This window comes from Solanum verrucosum, unplaced genomic scaffold (genome assembly GCF_900185275.1).
Source record: "Solanum verrucosum unplaced genomic scaffold, falcon-dt-bn FXZP01000019.1, whole genome shotgun sequence".
NCBI lineage: Eukaryota > Viridiplantae > Streptophyta > Magnoliopsida > Solanales > Solanaceae > Solanum > Solanum verrucosum.
The window spans coordinates 269,452-292,453 of NW_026020191.1; the positions used below are offsets into that span (position 1 = coordinate 269,452).

The 23,002-nt window shown below is 36.5% G+C and overlaps 1 protein-coding gene across 1 annotated transcript in view; it reads right to left on the reverse strand.

Annotated features, from left to right (window-relative positions):
* The window catches only part of LOC125829402 (uncharacterized), a 46,255-nt gene that overhangs the window by 15,323 nt on the left and 7,930 nt on the right, over positions 1-23,002 (reverse strand). Inside the window, exons 4-22 of the mRNA XM_049508625.1 lie at positions 17,285-17,347; positions 15,198-15,315; positions 14,973-15,103; positions 14,793-14,888; positions 14,476-14,599; positions 12,602-12,669; positions 7,828-7,914; positions 7,581-7,733; positions 7,391-7,483; positions 7,174-7,233; positions 6,976-7,079; positions 6,795-6,882; positions 6,481-6,585; positions 6,283-6,387; positions 6,159-6,211; positions 5,994-6,057; positions 5,762-5,896; positions 5,407-5,519; positions 5,208-5,301 (exon numbers count right to left, since the gene is read on the reverse strand). Coding sequence (XP_049364582.1) covers positions 5,208-5,301; positions 5,407-5,519; positions 5,762-5,896; positions 5,994-6,057; positions 6,159-6,211; positions 6,283-6,387; positions 6,481-6,585; positions 6,795-6,882; positions 6,976-7,079; positions 7,174-7,233; positions 7,391-7,483; positions 7,581-7,733; positions 7,828-7,914; positions 12,602-12,669; positions 14,476-14,599; positions 14,793-14,888; positions 14,973-15,103; positions 15,198-15,315; positions 17,285-17,347 — 1,854 coding nt within the window. The remainder of the gene's footprint in view (positions 1-5,207; positions 5,302-5,406; positions 5,520-5,761; positions 5,897-5,993; positions 6,058-6,158; positions 6,212-6,282; positions 6,388-6,480; positions 6,586-6,794; positions 6,883-6,975; positions 7,080-7,173; positions 7,234-7,390; positions 7,484-7,580; positions 7,734-7,827; positions 7,915-12,601; positions 12,670-14,475; positions 14,600-14,792; positions 14,889-14,972; positions 15,104-15,197; positions 15,316-17,284; positions 17,348-23,002) is intronic.

Here is a 23,002-nt window from a genome sequence, read left to right on the forward strand (position 1 = left end):
ATCGGTAGAGGGATTGAAAATTGGTCTCCTTATATGGAGTTGGACAAACCTCCCCTCATGAACTAGCTTTTGGAGTTGAGTTAGTCCCACGTGTCATATATTTATAGTGTTAAGAAGTCCCATGTCAGTAGAAGGATGGGAAATCGGTTTCTTTGTATGGACTTGGAAAAACCTCCTCTCATGAGCTAGCTTTTGGAATTGATTTAGGCCCAGGTGTCATGTCTTTTCATGGTATCAGAGCAGAGATTTTTTCCCCTAATATCATTTGGATAAAACAGCATTTCATGGAGAGGATCTTTCTGAAACATCAATACAAGACAAAAGTTCTCCTTTGGAAGATCCTATAGAAAATCTGATGACACAAGGAGGCAATGCTTCTCACATGCCCTTCCAATTAACCTCTCATCGATTAAATGTGAAAAACTATGTACGTAAAGCTTGCAATCGATGGTCATGGAAAGCTGGGACATTTGAACAGAGAGACAAAAAAGCCGGGAGTTGGAGCCCCCAAGATGAACTCCTCGAGATTAGAGAATCCACTCGTGATTTTTTGGTTAATAAATTCCATGGAACCAGTCCTTGGTAAATCTTATCTCTTTTATCCCATCGCTAAGGATGTGTGGGAAGCCGTTAGGAAGATAACATATCTGATGTAGAAAATGCCTCTCAAATTTTTGAGTTAAAAACTAAACTATGGCAAGCTAAGCAGGGTGAGAAGAAAGTCACTACTTATTATAATAAAATGGTTTCTTTGTGGCGGGAGTTAGACAAGTATTACAATTATGAATGGGAGTGTATTGTGAATAGTGTGAAAGCAAAAGAAGGGAAGAAAATGAGAGACTACCGTTTTTAGCAAAAGGAGTTCAACAAGGTCAAGTCGCGAATCTTAGGAAAAAAATCTTATCCCCTCACTTCGTGAAACCTTTTCTGAAGTTAGGAAAGAGGAAACTAAGAGGAAAGTTAAGTGTTAGCAAAGATACTAGCTGAGAGACTGAAAAAGGTGGTGGATAAGTTGGTCAACAAGCATCAGATGGCCTTCATTAAAGGGAGACAGATAATGGATGCTGCACTTTTAGCTAGTGAATGTGTGGATTCAAGATTGAAAGGTGTTGAGCCTGGTGTAATGTGCAAATTGGACATTGAAATATGATCATGTAAATTGGAAGTTCTTGCTGAACCTCAGACAAATGGGCTTTGGAGAAAAGTGGTTGGGTTGGATTCATTTTTGCATCAGCACTGTCCGTTTTACTGTTCTGGTGAATGGTGAACCAGTGGGCTTCTTCCCTTCAGAAAGGGGACTTAGACAAGGTGACCCCTTATCCCCCTTTCTATTTATCTTGGCAATGGAAGGTTTTGATAGCTTGATGAGAATAGCAATACAAAACAGATGGATCAAAGGTTTTCAGATACAGGGTAGCAGTGCCCCCAAGGCCTAGCTCAAGTGGCAAAAGGTGGAGGATTTGTGGCTTAGGTCACAGGTTCAAGCCCCACACCATGCAAAGCGAAGCCCGGTATTTAAGTGGAGAAGGGTAGAGGAGCGAGTCCATTATCCACCGAGTTTAGAAGGCTGTGATTGGTCCAAAGGGCGGGTCACAGACAGATTTCTCGGTTATCAAAAAAAAAAAAAAGATACAGGGTAGCAGTTGACAAGTTAAAGAAATTCGTCATTTGCTATATGCAGATGGCAGTATCATTTTTTGTGAACCTCGGGAGGACCAGATAAGATTCTTAAAAACAATCTTACTGTTTTTTGAAGCTTCCTCGGGTCTAAAAGTGAATTGGGGGAAAAGCAATTTATTTCCAATCAAGGAGGTGACAAACATTTTGAATCTGGCAGATATTTTGGGGTGCAAAGTGGAGAATATGCCAACAGTTTACTTAGGTATGCCTTTGGGCAATGAACACGAGCATACAAATTTGGGATGGCACTGTGGAGAAAACAGAAAGGAGATTAGCAAGATGGAAGGTCAATATTTGTCTATGGGAGGCAGACACACTCTCATCAATTCAGTGCTAGACTCCCTTCCTACTTATGTCATGTCACTATTTCCATTACCCCCCCAAAGTTCTGAAGAAGCTGGACAAATTAAGAAGGGACTTCCTTTGGCATGGACGCAAAGAAATTAAAGGTTACAACCTAGTCAAATGGGAGATAACCTTGAAAAGCAAAGACAAAGGAGGTATGCGTATTAGAGATCTAAGGAAACAAAACAATAGCCTTTTGATGAAGTGGTTATGGAGGTATAATGAAGCGGGGCAAGCTTTATGGAAGGATGTCATCAGATCCAAGTATGGTGAGTACAATCCTTGGTGCAGTAATGTTAGTGTTGATGCCTATGTGTGGAGGTCTGGAGAACTATCAGAAACTTATGGCAAAAACTTGAAGCTAATACGTACATTGAAGTGGGAGATGGCAGGAGAACTAAGTTTTAGACAGATGCGTGGAACAAACAAATTCCTCTAAAAGAATCCTTTCCAGATCTGTTCTTACTATGTAGTAATCCTGATGCAAATATCAATGAATGTTGGACAGCACAAGGGTGGGATCTAATCTTAAGAACGTTTTTGAATGACTGGGAAGTGGAGAGAGTGGCCAAATTGCTAGAGCTATTAGAAAAATTCCCTGGCATCACCAATGCTCCTGATTCTTTGAGATGGAAACATAGTAAAGATAGGGCTTTCACGGTTAGCAGAGCATACAAAATGGAAAGTCCACAGCAACGCAACTCTAAGCAGAGTTTGTGGAGAAAGGTATGGAGAACCTTAGCACCAACTAAGATAAAATGCTTTACATGGTTGGTTGCTAGAAGGGCTTGCCTGACACATGAAGTGCTGAGGAGAAAAGGAAAGATTATAGTATCTTGGTGTTCATAATGCGGGAACGCAGCAGAGACCAACCAGCATCTATTCTTGCATTGCAACTTTTAGAACACAAATTTGGGTCATCTTCCTTAGTCTCACAAAAACAACTGGACCATGCCAGAGCATACTGCAGATTTGTTGAGTTGTTGGATAAGAAGAGGGGGGAGCAAGAGTCAAAAGGCATGGTGGAGGATAATTCCACATTGCATTTGGTGGACAGTATGGAAAGAAAGAAATAGTAGAAATTTTGAAGATAGGTCCAATTACATTCAGAAGGTTAGATGGGATTGTATTGCATCCTTTTATTTTTGGTGTAAAGAGAAAGGTTTAGAGGATACAGGAGATTGTAGAATTATTAGGATCCTTGTAAGTATTTTTTTTTTCTTTTTCTCTTCTTTTGTTCCCCTCTGTTTGCAGGTCACCAGCATCTCCTTAATACTAAAGAATACACCATTACCATTTTTTTTTTTAAAAAAAAAAAACTGATTTAAATGTTGAACTAAAACTTGTTATAGACTCTTCAGCTCTTATAACAGGTGATGAATGGAGATGACAAAAACAAAAGGTCATGGTGCGATCATTTCAAAAAACATTGGCACACCCGTGAAACATGTTGGAAGATTCATGGGAAACCACTAAACTGGAAGAAGGGAGTTGATAATCGTGGCTTTCAATATCAAAATGGTCAGGCCCTCCAAACAACTTATTTTGATCAGGGCAGCAACTTTCTCCAGAAACGTCTCCATTTAAAAGGGAACAACTGGAAATTATACACAAACTCCTTCAATCTCCACAATTTCGTCCAAATGCACCAAATTCTTCAAATCCTTCCTGTTCTTTTGCTGAAACAGGTATTGTATCATCTGCTTTTCTTAGTGACAAATAGATTCTTGGATCATAGATTCAGGAGCTAGTGACCACATGACTGGAAGTTCCAGCACCATTCCCCCCTGTAAAATGTGTTCTGGCATGTGTTTGTTTGGGAATTGTAATAAATAGGATCAACCACCCATTGCATATAGTTCACTCCAAAAACATTCTTCCAGATGTTCACTGACCACCACCGTATATCTGCTAGCATTGATTTCTCCTTCAGATATGTTGAAACTCCCAACAACACACCTTCTTAGCAAGCCAGTTTCATAGTTCATAACTCCTCCAGAGATGGTAGTGTTCTTGCTGGTGTTGATTCGACCTTCAGCTTTATCAACAACTTGCTAACCCTAAGTGAGTTTTCACAACGGATCTTTGGGTCAACCTTCCTAGGAATGTTTGTAATAAAGGCTCCTTTGTATTCATTCATGAAGTTGTCAATCTTAAATGTTATGTTGTGCCACCCAGCATTGAATGCAATCTGTGGAATAATAATGACAGATCTATTTTCACCTTGCACCATGACTATGCTTATTATTAATCTTCCAAATTTGCTGTTTTTTCTTGAGCAGAAAAAGTTCGCCCACTATTCGTTTAGCTTCAATCTTCTAGTGCAAGTACCAGAGTCTTTTGATGCCTCCTTGTAATACAAACACCAACCATCCATGGTTTCCCGGCTGAATGTACATGGTTCTGCGCATCAAATTTCTACTTCATTCTACCCACTCAAACAAGACTTCAGCTCTGGCAATGAGTCTGGTGATATCATAAGACTTAAATCCCAAAGCACCATAAATTCTGTTTTCCCCCATAAAAGATACTATAGTTTTTAGATTAAAATCACAGAGAGATGATTAGTAAAAAAACTGTCAAGATGCCAGAAAGAAACTAAAATCACCGGGAAAAAAGAGACCCCCCCCCCCCCCTCAAGAATTGTGCCCAGTAGCTTTCTAACTTCAAAACACCATACCAGTTCTCGAAATCTGAGCTAACTCTAACGCTCTTTGAAGAACAATTAAACCCTAAAAGGATTTAATGCAGTAGTACACTTTAACTGCTTACCACCAGGTACTGCATGTGTACATGATAACTTCAAAAAAGTACTTTCACCAGTTGAATCATTACAAATATTTGACATCTGTTAAGCATTTGTTTTTCAAATACACAAAAAAACCTCTAGGATTTAAGTGTTCTATTATCAAGTGAACAAAACATACCCAGTGAAATCCCACAAATGGGTCTGACGAGGGTAGGTTGTACGCAGACCTTACCCCTACCTTTGTGGGGTAGAGAGGCTGTTTATGAACCAAGCACGAATATATGGATAAAACAACTGTAAGCCACAACTTTGATGGTAATAAGAGAACCATGGTGAGGTAGGGGGAAGGGGTTGATGGGTGCAACTATAACCAATTATGGACGAGCTAATGTAATCACCAGAGCAGTATGTCAAGTTGTGGATTAAGTCTCACCTCTGGAGTGTCTGCCCATATTGTTATGGCCTTGAGAAGAAGAGGAATATGTGCTGGATATAACCAATCAAATAGAAAACCGTATGTCCTTCGGCTGTTGAATGGTAGGAATAGGAGAACAAAGAAAAAAATTAGTGTGTCAAAAATATTCAAGTCTAGTCCCTCAACAGAAAATATTGATGTTGACCATGCTACTAACCTACTTGTAGCCATTGCAATTCCTCTAAGATCCCTCATCAACCCAATTAATGCTTGTTTAACATCATCAGTGTGAAACAAGGCATCTGGTATCAATTCCAAACTGAGCAAGACCTTTTATTGCATCATTAAACTCAAATAATCAGAGTGAGGAGCAGAAACATAAGTAAAGCTTCTGATTTTTTTAATACTAAAACAAAGTACTAGGAGCAATTAATTAATTAAAAGAGAGTTGAGCAATTTGAGGTGCGATTAAACAAAAAAAAAAATGCTGAGGGGGGGAAACACTTCACATACTATTCAAGGTAAGACAAATAAGAATGTTACATTAATCACAATCCCAAAAACATGAATACCTGCAGAAGTGGATCCATTGATGCTTTAAATTTCAAAAAGCTATCTTCCATGAAGATCAACAAGCCAATAATATAGTAGAAGGTAGTTCTACTACGAGAGCACTTGTAGTCCCCCAAAAAGGGGAATTCTTCCCTCTGAATATGCAGAATTTAAAGTATCAGATCAAAGCCGCAAATCTTTAGGAACAACTTGAAAAGAGAGCAATATACCGCAGTTACAAACAATACTTACATTCCGATTGGAGATAATTAATTGAGTGGTATCCAATTTTACCAGAAGTTTTGCAGTCATATATCTGTCAATTCAAGAAGGTTAAACTAATTACAAAGAGCCAGGAGATGTCCTCAATTCTAATAATAGCAAAAAAGTTGAGAAGAATAGTAAGATGATACTTGCCCAGACGCCATTTCCAACATGAGATTTAATGTTTGACTGATAACTCCATCACTCTAATGAAAAAGAAGAGAAATAATGATTCACTTTCATCAAAAAATCACAAGAAATCAACTATTACAATTACCTCTCTGTAAAACTTAAGATTCGTTGCTATCTTCCCAACAATGAGATTCAATATAAGCAGATGATCATGGAGCCCAAGAAGCTCAGCCAATTTAGTATATAGTTGCTGCAGAGGAATAAATGGATTAAATACCCAGTAAGAAATGAAATAAGAAGTTTAGCACTTGGGTAAGATAGCAAAGAAATTTCAATTATGTACCTTAGATGAATGTATTGCCTGATCTCCAACATACGACTTTCTGAAGTTCTGGAAGAACACAAGAATAGCTAGATCAAGGCGTTGTTTGGTTGTTTCTGCATATCTCTGGATTATATGAAGAATGACAAAAACAATACGTGAGTACCAAAAATGTCACCCAATATAAGCAAATTCGATCAAGTTACTAAGGAAAAAACAAAGTACAATACACAATAGAGTTAGACCTTCATTTTAATTCAGCTGAACATGACAAAATAACTTCTCTACATTTTAATGCTATATTGCCAAAGAATCAGGAGGAAATTTGAGTGAACCTGACTGCGTAAGCCACTATCAGTAACATTTATCAGCTGCAGTACACGTGCTGAAAGTTCTGCATCATGGATTTCTTGAGATTCACCACTGAAAGTGGAAATATACATGAGAGAAAATTAGGTGAATGGTAAACCTAGAAGATTCACAACACAGTTAAAATAAGCATATAGCTGGCAATACCTGTATCCACTAATCTGCTTAGTCTTAACAATAGCTGCAATAATGTGAACTATCCAAGCAAATTTTGTTTCCACCACTGTAAGAACCTGGGGATCAGCAGATTCCTGTTTCAGACAGAAACAAATGTATCACTGCGAACACATAAGCTCCATTAGGCATTCAACTCTTACAAATTATTAGATGACGATCTAAGCATACCATATACATCTGAAGCAGAGGATCAGTAATCTGCATAATGTATGAGCTACAGCTCTCATACTGTATCGAACAAAACCGAATTCAGAAAATTCAGTAAGTCAAAAACCAACAGTCAACATATTCTGAGCAGTCTGAACTAAAAAAAATGAACAGAAAGTCGAGCAGCTTTCAGAACATTTTGATAATCTTTGAAGTGTCAATATTTTAGAGTCTGAACCTGAAATCTGCAAAGATTAGGAAGGCAGTCGAGCTGATCTTGAAGAAGTTCAACATTGTCAAGGGGGTTCTCTGAGAGATCAGAGACTTCACCCTGCAACACCAAAACATAACAGAAAGTAAATCGAAAGCCACAACTTAATATGATAACTCTTGATGCAACCTCACATGCAAAATCGATTCAGTGCAACCTGAAAAGAACCAAATCGAGATGTGATAAAACTTTTGACAATCTCTGGCACAAAATCACTAAGCAGGCTTGGTGTGTCTCCCTTCAAATATGGAACCGACGAAACCAATCTAGACCACAGCCCAAGAAGGTAGTAAACGCTGCTGCTAGCCCACTGATCATGGGAATAAAATCAGAAATTTCGTGAAAACAGAGGAAAATTTTAAGGACCAAAGGCTATTCTTGAATCCAGTTATCAAAGAGTTAACCTGCCAAGACTGCAAAGATCGCAAAGTAAATTCAGCAACCAGACGTATCCAGTCCCCATAACTTTCCACATTCACAAGCTCTGATAACTGCGAAAGAAGTATCAAAACCACATAAAGAAGGCACATCAAACACATTGTGGGGAAAAGGACGATGAAACAAAATATCCTGGCTTGGTCAGACTCGAGACAAATGGTAAATTCTGCAATGAGCATGTCAATGAGAAGCAAATTTAAGAGCAAGCAACGTTCATCCAAAAAAATAATTTAAGAGAAAACAAATTATCCATGAGTATATCCTCATGAAGACTTTGATATGGTCAACCATTATCGAAGAATTGGCTTTACCAACTTGGTTCAGGTTATGGACCTAAAATGGTTTACTAATACAAGTTTCTTTGTCTCCATACTACATACCCACTAGCAACTACTTCAATATGATGTTGTATTGACCGATATTATTATGCTTTTATTTTTATTAAAATGGTAGTAAAAACAACATTATTTTTATTTCACCTTACATGAAGTTCTTTTAGATTCAAACAATGTCATACTCTGGTCCAATTGATACTATGGTAATCTCAAAATTATAAACTAAACCTACTTTACATCTTCTCTTGGATTATCTTAGTATTATTATTAATTCACAAATCTTGGAAAATTAAAGTACTTGCTAAAACCCTAAGCAGAAAAATCATGAAAAAATTTAACTATTTAATTAATAAATCTCAATCTTTAGGCAATTAAAACATTCATCTATTGCTTCGAAGTTTCTAATTATTAGTTTGCGTAATTTCAGAGACCTCTTTCCAGATTTGGGTTCATAACACTGCCTTCCATTATGGTTTGCGTTTTTATGCATACCTCCCATATTTTAATTACACTGTTACAAAAGTTAACATTTTTATTTTGGAATAATAATATAAGTTAATATTTCAAGCTTATCCTATTAAAGGTTGACAGGATTCAATGAGAAATTAAGAAGATGCTTATCGTGGAAGAAGAGCCCAAGAACGAGTCCAAGAATTGAGGAACAGAATGGGCTAAATGATACACGTATTTCATGATCCAAGTACAAGTCTAATAAGAGGAAGATAAGGACCACATGGAGCCCTAAATTGGGCCACATAGACCCCAAAAGGGGACTGGAAGTCAACCCCACATAGAGTCATGGGGGCTGAAAATCAAGCCTACGACAAGTTGAAATTCACGCCTAAACATGTTGAAAAGTGGCTTCAGTTATGGTGCTAATTTGGCACTTACTTTCCTTATTTCAAGTAGGTAGTTTTGGGAAGAATTTTGGTATGATTTTTACTAGCTTTCCTAGTTTAAAGTTTCCTAGTTTGATTTTAGTATTTATTAGCGAGCAAATTATGTCGGCACTTGGTGTTACCCCCAAATTAGCCTAACTTTCAAAAATTACTAAAATTAGCCAAATATGTTCTTCCTCTTCCTTTCAATTGTTACATTACTGGCATCTTCTTTCTTTTTTCAATTTCATCAGTTGTCTGCTTTTTCTTCTTCGTCGTCATTCTTCTTCTTCATTTCTTTCTTCCGGCTTCGTCTTCTTCATCATTTTTCAGCTTCTTCTTTAAAAAAAATTAGGCGTATCGAAAATGTGAATCGTTTCAAACGAATTATATATCAAAAGGCTAAAAACATCGAGAGTATTCATATCTAAATTTTGGGACTATGTAGAGATGATTTTGAGTTGATCGGGATTGAATCGCCATTGTATACTTCATGTATAGCCAGTGCATATTTCATGTATAGTTAAACTTTTTGAGTGTATCATAATGCATAGTCAGTGTATAGCTAATGTATAGGTAAGCTATATTGTATAGTCAGTGTATATTTTCCATGACTTTTGGCAAGCTATATTGTATAGTAGGTGTATATTTACTGTGATTTTTGGCTATTTTGTATGTAAATAAAACATGGTTATATTTGTTGTACATTAATTACTTTATTACTCCCTCTGTTTCACAAAGAATGGTCTAGTTTGACTTGGCACGGAGTTTAAGAAAATAAAGAAGACTTTTGAATCTTGTGGTCCTAAATTAAAGTTATGTCAAATGTACAAAATTGCCCTTTAATCTTGTGGCCTTAAATATGTCCCGTGGAAAGCTGAAATTAAAATGTTACCAAAAAAAGAAAGAGGTCATTCTTTTTGAAACAGACTAAAACGGAAAGGAGGTCATTCTTTTTTAAATGGAGGGAGTATATATATTTGAAAGTAGACCATTTTTGTTTTCATAAAAGTAGGAAACGAAAACCATGCTATTTAGCATAGGTCTTCCCGATATATAGGGTGGCTTTTGTTATTTTTAAAAACAACATTACTATGAATATCATTTGAGAGGTTTATGTTCTTTACACCTTTGTGTGTAGTAACTATGAATTTGTCTTATAACCTTGTAAGACCAATTCTTTAAGAGGCAACACTAATTTATAACTTGATATCTTTGGTTTATATTTAAGTTAATCTAGGAAAGTAATATGCAATATACTAATTATTGTCTCTAATTTCTTTGAAATAGGGGTCTAGATCACCTTTTGATCGATGTTCTTGAATTGCATCTATTAGTATCACAACTAATTTTAATCCACTAAATTTGAAAACTAAGATCAATTAAGGTTCTTAGCACTTAATCTTGAAATTTAGGAATCTTATTCTAGAATGTCACATATCTTTAAATTCCATCTTGGATCTTCGTATTTTCACTTCCGCATTGTTTTCTTGTTTCTTTCAAGTAACCCCATTCTTATCATGTACTCTATTTTAGTCTCGCTTAACTTGAAACTTTTAGACTCTACGACATGTTATTAACTCTACCGCTCATCTCGTCAATCAATACTATGTCATCAGCAAATAACATACATCATGGCAGCTCTTTTTGAATATGATGTGCCAATTCATCCATCACTAAGGAAATAGGAACGGGCTAAGAGATGATCCCCGTTATAACCTCATCATGATCAGGTAGTGTTCAGAGTCCCCTCACAATGCCCCAACACAGGTTAACATTTTGGGTTTTCACAGCCATTTAGCTCATACCAAATACTTTTTTTCCATTTCAACCCCTGCAATATTTTTTATGTTATTCATTTATATACGGATTAAACTCCTAATTACCAATGATGAACAAGAAATTGGATGTCTAGCAGAGTAGCTACAAACTTTAATTTTATTAGATTTTTCCAAGGCCTTGAAAATCATCCCTTAGCCACCAGGATTTGTATCCATTATCCCATTGAAAAATTCTGATCACTTAATCAACTCGCATGCAAATACAAGTAGTTTCTGCTTCATTCAAATAAGATGATAAGTAGGGGCAGACCCACATTCATTCTTCCGGGTGCTTGAGCACCCATTAATCTTGACATAAAAGTGTTTTTATATATATATAGTAATTTCTTCAAACTTTTGAGCATATTAAATGTTCAGCACCCAGTGAACAAATCTTCACATAGGTGCTTTGGTCTAGTGACTAGTTTGAAGGCCTTTGTCTTTAAGGTGGTCAAGGGTTAGATTCTCACTAATAACAATTATTTACACATTTTCTATTTTTTCTCTTTCCCTCCAATATAAACTCTCACATGTTCTTCTCTTTTTTTCTTTATATACTTAACTTTTAGTCTTAATTTCTTTTACGTTTGTTAAGTTTCTCGTGACATGACAAAATTAAAAAGTCATCTCCAATAACTTATCTTATTTTTCTGGAGAAATCTGGCTATTTGGTTATGAAATCCTTTAAACTAATTTTTTTCCTCAAAAATTGATTATTTTTTTTGTTTTTGTAAATTGATCTTATTTTTTCTCATTAATGTTTTAAATATCGCGTTTAAATAATTATGCATTTATACTATATAATTTATAGTAATTTTACATTAAAAGAAGTGAGCACCCATAAGCCGAAAATCCTGGATCCACCACTGATGATAAGACCCCACAATGAAATGCCTCATTTTCCAATGCCCTTGGCATTATTGACATGTATAGCAAAGGCCTTTTCTTTAACACATAGGTTGTGCAACTTATTCCGTGAGCATCAGACTGATGAAGTGTGCTGGCACCTGACTGGCCAACATTGGAGGAGGTGACAAGGAGCAACTGCGGGTAGTGACGCAGAAAAGGAGGTGAGAGAGTAGAGATGCAACAATGGAGTGAGGAGTACAAAGTCTAAACCCTTTCTTTAAAACAAGCAAAAGTGTTTTGGAGGCTTCCATATAAAAAAAAACATGTGGTGCAAAACAAAATCTACAAACATGCGACCTTTTGATCTTAACATGTTTGACCACTACTCTAACATCATTGTATTGTCAAGCAAATTCGACATGTACTATAGGTAGACCTTTTAAAAAAGTTCAAGTACAAATATAAATAGTAAAATTTCTCGATGAACTGGATTCAATTGAATCCCTTTTGATGAACGTAGGTAGTTCCTGGCTTTAAAATATTAACCTAAGGTAAATTTCCTCGCTTCTCTTAATCACAAATCTAAGCAAACATGGATATATGCAAAGGAAATTCCAAAATCTACAAGATACAATTTCAAAATGCTATCTGAGTTAAGAATGCAATAAGGAGAAAACCAAGAGAACACAATCTTAGAATTATACATACATTATTAAAGCTAACTATGGACACCAAAAAAAACACCTTATGTCAGCTTATATGAACCATCACAAAAAGAATTTAAATCAATGCCGATGCGTAACACTACCTTTTCATATTATCAAGAAGAAAAAAGGTGCAGGGGAAAAGGCTTCATACCTGATAATTGACTTTAAAACGTCCAAGAAGCCGACAGAACTCATGATAATTATCATGACAAGCCAGACCTGTTTCAAGGAGGGGATGGGGAGTCATAATGACATTCTATAACAGAACATAGCAAATGTAACACTCTAAACCACCATCTCCTTGCTCAATCAAGTTGACACTAAATCAGCAGGAATCAACTTATGTTCATGTTCCTTTCTCCCTCCCCCATCCCTTCATATTCAAAGATAGGAGAAAAATAAAGTAGGAAAAATATGTCATCAAACTCAAAAGACCTATCTGCGTAAGTGTACTGCACGGCTGCACCCATTGATAATTACAAGTAAATAGAAAAATACAGCAGCAAGATTGCATTAAAATGAGACCTGTTACTTTATCAATGTTTTTAATACTTAAAATGGATGTTGTTAGTTATAAGCTTTCATTTTAAAAGCTTTACCGCCAGACATTAGCAGTTGGTAATGGAAAATTAAACAAGGTCAGTTTTTGGAGGCACGGATGGTGAGGCGAAGATACACGAAGTGTCACCAATCCTTTTGACTTTCGCATATCAAATCAAAAGGAAGCAACAATTTATCAGGTATAATGAGAGCAAAACGGGGAGGCAATATGAGAGCTATAGTTTAGGAGAAACGTGCAAGAGTGAAAGATTAGGGAACTCCAAAGCCTGATGAATACGCACTAAAAACAAAGCATTACTCAATCAAATCAGGACATACAGATGTAGAAAGGAAGGGAGCGGTATCTTCTTGGTCAACTTTTTTTATCACAGGTTGTTGAAAAGAGAAGATAGGGGTTTCCCTATCCGTCAGTTTGGATACAGAAGCATCGAAGAAGGTATGCCTATTCACAAGAATGAATCCTAAGGCCAGAAAACATAAGGTATATTACATATGTGAGGCACTGTTACATATATAAACAACTGGGAGAAGATGTGAATCACCATCTCGTACACTCTTGGTTCACTAACCAGTTGTGGGGGACATTCCTCAACTTACTTTGAAAAGGAAAACCAAGTTGAGGAATGTCCACCACAACTGGATAGTGAACCAGCAGTGCACAGAGCATAATAACACATGTGAGGTGCAGTGAAGGACATGACACATAGTTGGGCTCTCAACACGAAATAAGGAAAAGCAGAACCTAGATTGTGGCTCCCCCAGCACTTATTTGGGTACTGTGAGCAAAAAAAAAGGATAAGTTTTGATGGGATACTTCGCTTTGCACATATAAGGGGGACTCCCTTTATTTTTAACAGAATTTGGAGCCCCAATAAGATTCTTGCTGGTATAGATGATGTGTGTCATTTGCTGGAAAGTATATCTTCGTCTTGTAGGTTCTGGTATAAAGGGTTTTTCCCCAGATCATCAACAAAAATTTACTGTATTACTTGTCACAAAAAGATCCAAGATGGATGTTTACATGTTAGGCGTCTACACATAGGGATTCTAACTCCAAAGAGACATTGCCTCAAACGGACTTCAAGATGGATAAGCACCACAGATGTTTTATGTTAGGCTTCTGGAGGCCAAATGTATCTATCCTCAGTCAAGACCAGAACAAGTGTCTGCAAATTCAATGGCCAAGCAGAGTTGGATATGATATTATCACACTAGATTTATACAGAAACATAGCAATCCAAAACGTAAAATTTAATAAAACGCCACTCTACGAAAGAAATCGTCTAGATAACCAAAGAACTGAAAAGAGAAATAAAATAAAACACCAGGAGAGAATAACAGAAAATTGAGAGGCCAATCCTGATCTTCAAATTTATATAAAACCCACACAACTAATGTTATCTGATATGATTATGATGTCTTTAAAGATGACCAACATAATTGAAATACAATAATCCTATTCACCTTTCCCAGTTTGCATAATGTCTTTGGTTCCTGTCATCAGGTGTGCCAAGTATTTCACTCTAGAAGTGTCATTTGAAAACAGAGATCTCCTCACTGAAGCCAGCCTGACTAAACACTCTAAAGCCTGAGACAAAATTAAGCTTGTTACACTTGTCAATTTACTGCTTCAAGTTTGAGAATCTGAACTGAGGACTGAAAAGAGCATTCTTGACAACAGTTTAGTAAATCAATTAAATTGTTCAAACCACCAGTCACATGAGTTAAATATGTGTGACAACAACGAAGCAAAAAAGCACCAGAAACAGTATGATACTGACCTCCTTCGATATGTTAGGCTTATTGATTTCATAATAGTCAAAAAAAATCTGCACCGTCGATTGATCCTCCAGGACTTGCTTCCATGAAGATGGGATCTGCAACAATGTTAAGTGAGCAACATGATATTTGCAGGTACGTTAGACAATTTGATAAATATATGTTATAGAAGATAAAACCACCTGAATAGTGTTAAAATCATCCGAACTTTCATCAACCGTTGTTCCCATAAAGTCGAATGATAAACATTTTAGGGACAGAGCAAGCGCCAGTTCATGTAGTTTGCTGCTTGCCGCATTCTTAGAAATTGTTACTGCATATTAAGAACAAGCAACAACAGTAAGATAACAAATTGCACATAACAATGTCAAATATCACAATTATGATTGTATTTGATGGAGTATTACCATCATTTTTCAGTTGGGCCATTGATGTCAAGGATACTTGGAATACTTGAAGAAGCGATTGATCTCTGAAGGAGCAAGCCACCCTACGATGCTGTGCTGATGGCAATCCAGGACTGGGCTGGGTATTTTGCAATCAAGAAAATGTATAACCACACAAGTTTATTAGCTGTATGAACTGGCTGATTCAAAGAATAAGGAGGTTAAAGACTTAAATCTACCCATTTATTAAGTCCATATCAGAATACTAGAAATCAGAAGAAAAAGTACCTAGCTATAAAATTGCAACAATTAGCAACATAAGATTCAGCTGATAATTCTCTCTTCAACTCATATACTAAATTCCAAAATAATGATCTCAAGAGTTTCCTGAATTAAACCAGGAGCTTGACTAAAAGGTAGAGTTAATAAGATACAATCAAGTAATTTGACAGCAAAGGGGGAACCAAAAGCAGTACTATATCAATGTCAAAATCTGGGGACGTTTGCATGTTAGAAGACTTCTGATAAATCACTTTAAAAGAGCTAGACCAACTCCAACCCCACTCTATTTTACTCTCCATTCTCTATATTTGGAGAGTAAAATAGAGAATGAGCTCTCCAACCACCCTCCATTTCACTCTCTATTCTCCGTATATAGAGAGTTGAATAGTAGTTCTCCAAATTTGGAGAACTATTATTCACACTCTCTATTTCACTTTTTTATTATTTTATTATTATTTCTATTATTTTGTAATTAACATATTATTTTTTACATATAAGGCTATGAATTAAATCTCTAATATTTGTAATTCTTTTTAAATGTAATATAATATTTTTAAAAATATATATATTATTTAATATATAATACTTTCATTCCGAAATAATAATATTTCAATTTTTTTAAATTTTTTTTTGTCAATTTAATATAATTTGATTTTATTATTATTTTTCACTATAAAGAATGCACAATTTTAAATGGACTACAATTGTTCAAACTATTCGTATCTACGTTCTCAAAAGAAGAAATATTACGCGATGAAACAAGAATCGAGCCGAAAAGATGTTGAACGTACATTCGAAGGTTTGCAATCACGTTTTGCAATTATCGTAGGACAATCACGTTTTTGGAGAAAAGAAGTGTTACATGATATAATGACTACATGTATCATATTGCACAACATGATAATCAAGGATGGATGTAATCTTAATGCACCAATTCAAGATGTCGTAGAGGCTCCAATTCGACAAAAATGGTGGTAGACGAAAATTTTCGATTTGAACAATTTTTAGCTAGACATAAAAAAATTAAGGACAAAAATGCTCATTTTGATCTCCATAATGTCTTAATAGAGCATTTATGTGAGCAGCGTTATAATCTTGAAAGTTGGGTATTTATGTAGTGTTTAAATAATTATATTTCATTAATGATTTCACTTTTATTTGAATTGTTCATTAATTTGTATATTTTATAATATTTGCTTCCAATTTATGTTATTTAGAAATTTAGAATAAATATAATTTTAGATCAAAAAAAGAATTTGAAAAAATAAAATTTTATATCACATGAAAATGATATAAAAGTGATTATTTGGAGAAAAAAGAAAGAAGGGATTTATCTTATGAAATAGGAAAATAAGAATGAAATAGAAATAATAATATAATATTGAGGAGAGAAAAGAAGTTTTTTTTTTGGAGAGTAAAATAGAGAATTGGGTTGGAGTTGATTGCCTGAAAAAATAAAGAACTCTATATTTGTTGGAGAGTGAAATAGAGAATAGGGTTGGAGATGCCCTTACTAGATAACGAACATTTTTTATGTACAGAAACTGTAACACCCCAGAAATAGACGACCCATTAGGAGATTTAGGATATGTCATTCGGCACCAACATATTTTTAAAAGCTCACAACTGTAGCAGTTGAAATATAACATGATATCTCCTTTGCTAGTTTCCCTTTCTTTCTTTTTTTTGATAACGGGCCAGCTTTCGTGCACCTCAACTAATTCATGGGATACCCTTCTTAAATTTCATCTACATGGTTTTGACAGGAATATGACATCAGTCAGTCAAAGTCATATTAAGAAATATAAGCCTTATGAAATACTAACCTGATTCATCTCTGACACGAGTTGATTCAATATCTTCAAACCAATTGCATAATGAGATTCTGTCTGAGGCATAGATTACCACACATCACAAAAAATCTATTAGAAATTTATCACCAAATTGGCAAATATACTAGTGCAAGTCGTAGAAACTTACGGGAAGAAGGAAAAATAATAAGTCATACACTAAAATTAAAGAGAAAGAGAAGGTGACACACAAATATCTATCAATCTTCACGGACTATAAGCTCACATTCTGTTCTCACCAAAATTTGGACATCCATAAAAAAAAATTATGAACATTCTTAAACCCTCTTAAAAGATGAGAATAATAAGTACAATCGTGCCAAAAATGATGAACAAAGTCCAATAAACCAAAATAAATCAGTTTCTACATTCCACATCATATTATATATTCTGCAAGAGACCTCTTGAAAAGATTCTGATACTCCTTAAATATCAGTCTTGTTAATTCGCCACTCACATCAATATCATCTTCTTCTGTACTCTGCTACATAATTGCAATTTTGTTGTGAACTCTATTAGGGATTTCTTTGCAAACAACTACGTAACTAAAACTAATCACATACCGCAATCATATCCACAAGGTCAACAGGAAGTGTGGGATAAGTCAGCAAATGCAAAAGTTATATGAAAAGTATGATTTTCTTTGAAAACTGAGTTTGATGATTCCTATTAAGGATTTTACTTACGATATGACTCTTATAGCTATGAACCGTGATTTCTGATGATTTTTTATGACAAGTATGAACAGCATGGTTTTTCCCAAAGATAGAACTTTACTATTTATGATACGATTTTCATGATAAACAAGTATGAACTTCACAATATTATGACATGATTTATGAACTTCACAATATTTTCGTTGGTTCTTTCACCAAAAACGACTTTCGTCCTTTACTATCTGTTAGAATAGAAATAAGTATTTCCTACTTAGAATAGGAATAAGAATAGGAATCTTCTTAGTTGGAAAAGGATTCCAATGTAGTGTCTATAAATAGGGTCTCAATGTAACTATTTAGATACACAATTCAGTAATATTTTTCTCATATATTTCTCACATGGTATCAGAGCATTGGTGAGAACAAACAAGTCACCGTATGTCTATGTCAATTTCCGGTGACTGTTGGGTCTAATTTTGTTATTCTCTTTTTCTTTCTGTGGTGTTGTGCGAAAACCAACACCACCACGAGGCTCGGAAAGCTCCCGCGACCAAACCCCAGCCAGAACCACCGTAAAACATCACCCCACACGCTCTCACGCGTCGATCAGAGGTGATAGTTTCCGGCGAGATCTGGCTCACGCGCCGGGCTTTTCTGAGCATATTTTTTGAGAAATTTTTTTGGCAGTTGGGGTCTTCCAACCATTCCGACCAGGCCCATACTGTTTTTGACCAGATCCGATCGCCGGAATTGGGGTTCCGGCTATTTCCAGGCTGTTTCCGGTGACTTTTTCTTCGAGATTTGAATTTTCTGACAATCAGATCTCAATAATCAAGTTTTTTTTTTGTTGTTTCCAAGACAAATTTAGCATAATGTCTTTTGGGTGTGATGTTTTTGGTTCTAAAAATATGGGATTGGAAGTTCTATCCCTATAATCACTTTAGAACTTTTATTGGGAAGTTCAAACTATTTATCTTGCGCATCCTCGGTTGAGCTTTGGTGCAAGGGTCAAGGTGTCCAAGATCACTTAATGAACAAAACTTATGTGGTAGATGTAAAGGCAAAGACTAGTGAGGAAGATGCAAAAGCCAAAACACAATGGGAGAAAGTAGATGCTCAATTATGTAGTCTCCTATGGCGTTCTATTGATTCCAAGTTGATGCCCTTGTTTCGCCCATTCCAGACGTGTTATACAATTCGGGAAAAGGCTCGCACTTTATACACTAATGACATATCTCGATTCTATGATGTGATATCTCGATTGACCAACTTAAAGAAACAAGAATCCGATATGTCTACTTACTTGGGACAGGTACAGGCAGTCATAGAGGAATTCGACACGTTTGTTAGAATAGAAATAAGTATTTCCTACTTAGAATAGGAATAGGAACAAGAATAGAAATCCTAGTTGGAAAAGGATTCCAATGTAGTGTCTATAAATAGGGTCTCAATGTAACTATTTAGATACACAATTCAATAATATTTTTCTCATATATTTCTCACATGGTATCAGAGCATTGGTGAGAACAAACAAGTCACTGTATGTCTATGTCAATTTTCGGTGACTGTTGGGTCTGATTTTGTTATTCTCTTTTTCTTTTTGTGGGTGTTGTGCGAAAACCAACACCACCACGACGCTCGAAAAGCTCCCGCGAACAAACCCCAGCCAGAACCACCGTAAAACATCACCCCACACGCTCTCACGCGTCGATCAGAGGTGATAGTTTCCGGCGAGATCTGGCTCACGCGTCGGGCTTTTTTGAGCATATTTTTTGAGAAATTTTTTGGCAGTTGGGATCTTCCAGCCATTCCGACCAGGCCCATACTGTTTTTGACCAGATCCGATCGCCGGAATTGGGGTTCCGGCTATTTCCAGGCTGTTTTCGGTGACTTTTTCTTCGAGATTTGAATTTTCTGACAATCAGATCTCAATAATCAAGTTTTTTTTTGTTGTTTCCAAGACAAATTTAGCATAATGTCTTTTGGGTGTGATGTTTTTGGTTCTAAAAATATGGGATTGGAAGTTCTATCCCTATAATCACTTCAGAACTTTTATTGGGAAGTTCAAACTATTTATCTTGCGCATCCTCGGTTGAGCTTTGGTGCAAGGGTCAAGGTGTCCAAGATCACTTAACGAACAAGACTTATGTGGTAGATGTAAAGGCAAAGACTAGTGAGGAAGATGCAAAAGCCAAAGCACAATGGGAGAAAGTAGATGCTTAATTATGTAGTCTCCTATGGCGTTCTATTGATTCCAAGTTGATGCCCTTGTTTCGCCCATTCCAGACGTGTTATACTGTTCGGGAAAAGGCTCGTACTTTATACAATAATGACATATCTCGATTCTATGATGTGATATCTCAATTGACCAACTTAAAGAAACAAGAATCCGATATGTCTACTTACTTGGGACAGGTACAGGCAGTCATGGAGGAATTTGACTCGTTGATGCCAGTTACTACGAATGTGGAAAAATAACAAGAACATAGACAAACATTGTTTCTAGTTCTTACTCTTGCTGGACTTCCTCCTAATCATGATTCTGTACGTGATCAGATTTTAGCTAGCCCTACAGTTCCTACAATCGATGAATTATTCTCTCGTCTCCTTTGTCTTGCGGCACCTCCCAGTCACAAAGTAGTTTCATCACCCACTATTGACTCCTCTATTCTCGCATCTCAAACCTTTGAAAAGCGTATATATCAGTCTATGGAGAATCGGCGAGGGGGAGGGTGTTTTGGGAAACCTCGGTCCAAGTGTAGTCATTGTCATAAGCCTGGACACACTCGTGACATATGTTATATTTTGCATGGTCCACCACCCAGTTATGATCCTATTGTTCTAAAGGAATATAATGAGTTCCTTCGAAATCGCGCAAGTAAACAGACATCTCCACTAGTAGCATATGGTGCTCAACCTAATCAACCATCCAATAATGCTCATATTGCTCAGACAGCATATGATGAGTTCCTTCAGTATCGTGCAAATAAGCAAACGTCCCCATAAGTAGTTTCGGTTGCACAACCTGATGTGTCTGTTACGAGTAATTCTTTTGCTTGTGTGTCGCAATCTAGTACTCTTGGAACATGGGTCATGGACTTTGGGGCTTCTGATCATATCTCTGGTAATAAATCACTTTTATCTGATATTGTTTATTCACAATCTCTTCCAGCTATTACTTTAGCCAATGGGATCCAAACAAAACCAAAAGGGATTGGAAAAGCCCAACCCTCATCTTCTGTCACCTTAGACTATGTTCTTTATGTCCCTGGTTCTCCTTTTAATCTAGCATCTGTTAGTCGTTTGACAAAAGCACTACATTGTAGCATAACTTTCTTCGATGATTTTTTTCTCATGCAGGACCGCAGTACGGGACAGATGATTGGAACAGGACATGAATCACAAGGCCTTTACTATCTTACCTCTTCAAATTCCTTAACAGCATGCTTCGTTACAGATTCCCCAAATCTAATTCACAAACGCTTGGGACATCCGAGTCTATCCAAACTGCAAAAGATGGTGCCTAGTTTGTCTAGTTTATCCACATTAGATTGTGAGTCGTGTCAACTTGGGAAACACACTCGTGCTACGTTTTCTCGTAGTACCGAGGGTCGTTCAGAGTCTATTTTTTTCATTAGTTCATTCTGATATTTGGGGTCCTAGTAGAGTTAGTTCCACCTTAGGATTTCGTTATTTTGTTAGTTTCATTGATGATTATTCAAAATCTACTTGGGTTTTCTTAATGAAAGATCGTTCTGAGTTATTTTCTATTTTCAAAAGTTTCTTTGCTGAAATACAAAATCAGTTTGGTGTTTCTATTCGTACTTTTCGTAGTGATAATGCCTTAGAATACTTATCCTCCCAATTTCAGGAGTTTATGACTCACCAAGGCATTATTCACCAGACTACTTGTCCATACACCCCTCAACAAAACGGTGTAGCTGAAAGAAAAAATCGGCATCTTATTAAGACTGCTCATACTCTTCTCCTTGAATCCAATGTTCCGTTGTGTTTTTGGGGAGATGCAGTTCTTACGTCTTGTTATTTGATAAATAGAATGCCCTCTTCTTCTATTCAGAATCAGGTTCCACATTCCATATTGTTTCCTCAGTCACATCTATATCCTATCCCTCCTCGTGTCTTTGGGAGCACATGTTTTGTTCATAACTTAACCCCAGGAAAAGATAAATTAGCTCCTCGTGCCCTCAATTGTGTCTTTCTTGGTTACTCTCGAGTCCAAAAAGGGTATCGTTGTTATTCACATGATCTTCATCGATACCTTATGTCCGCTGATGTTACATTTTTTGAGTCTCAGCCTTACTATACATCTTCTGATCATCCTGATGTATCTATGGTCTTACCCATACCTCAGGTTTTACTTGTGCCAACCTTTGAGGAATCTACGGTTACTTCTACATCTCCAGTTGTAGTGCCACCACTACTAACTTATCATCGCCGTCCACGTCCAACCCTAGTCCCAGATGATTCATGTCATGCGCTGGACCCTACTCCTACTGCGGACTTGCCTCCTCCTAGCCAACCGCTTGCACTTTAAAAAGGTATACGATCCACTCGAAATACTAATCCACATTATACCTTCTTAAGTTATCATCGTCTATCATCACCCCATTATGCATTTGTGTCGTCTTTGTCCTCTATTTCTATTCCTAAGACTACAGGTGAAGCACTTTCTCATTTTGGATGGAGGCAGGCTATGGTTGATGAGATGTCTGCTTTACATAAGAGTGGTACTTGGGAGCTTGTCTCCCTTCCTGCAGGTAAATATACTGTTGGTTGTCATTGGGTTTATGCAGTCAAAATTGGTCCAAACGGTCAGGTTGATCGACTTAAGGCTCGCCTTGTTGCCAAAGGGTATACTCAGATATTTGGGCTAGATTATAGTGACACTTTCGCTCATGTGGCTAAAATAGCATATGTTTGTCTTTTTCTATCTATGGTTGTCGTTCGTCATTGGCCTCTTCATCAGTTGGACATTAAGAATGCTTTTCTGCATGGTGATCTTGAGGAAGAAGTCTAT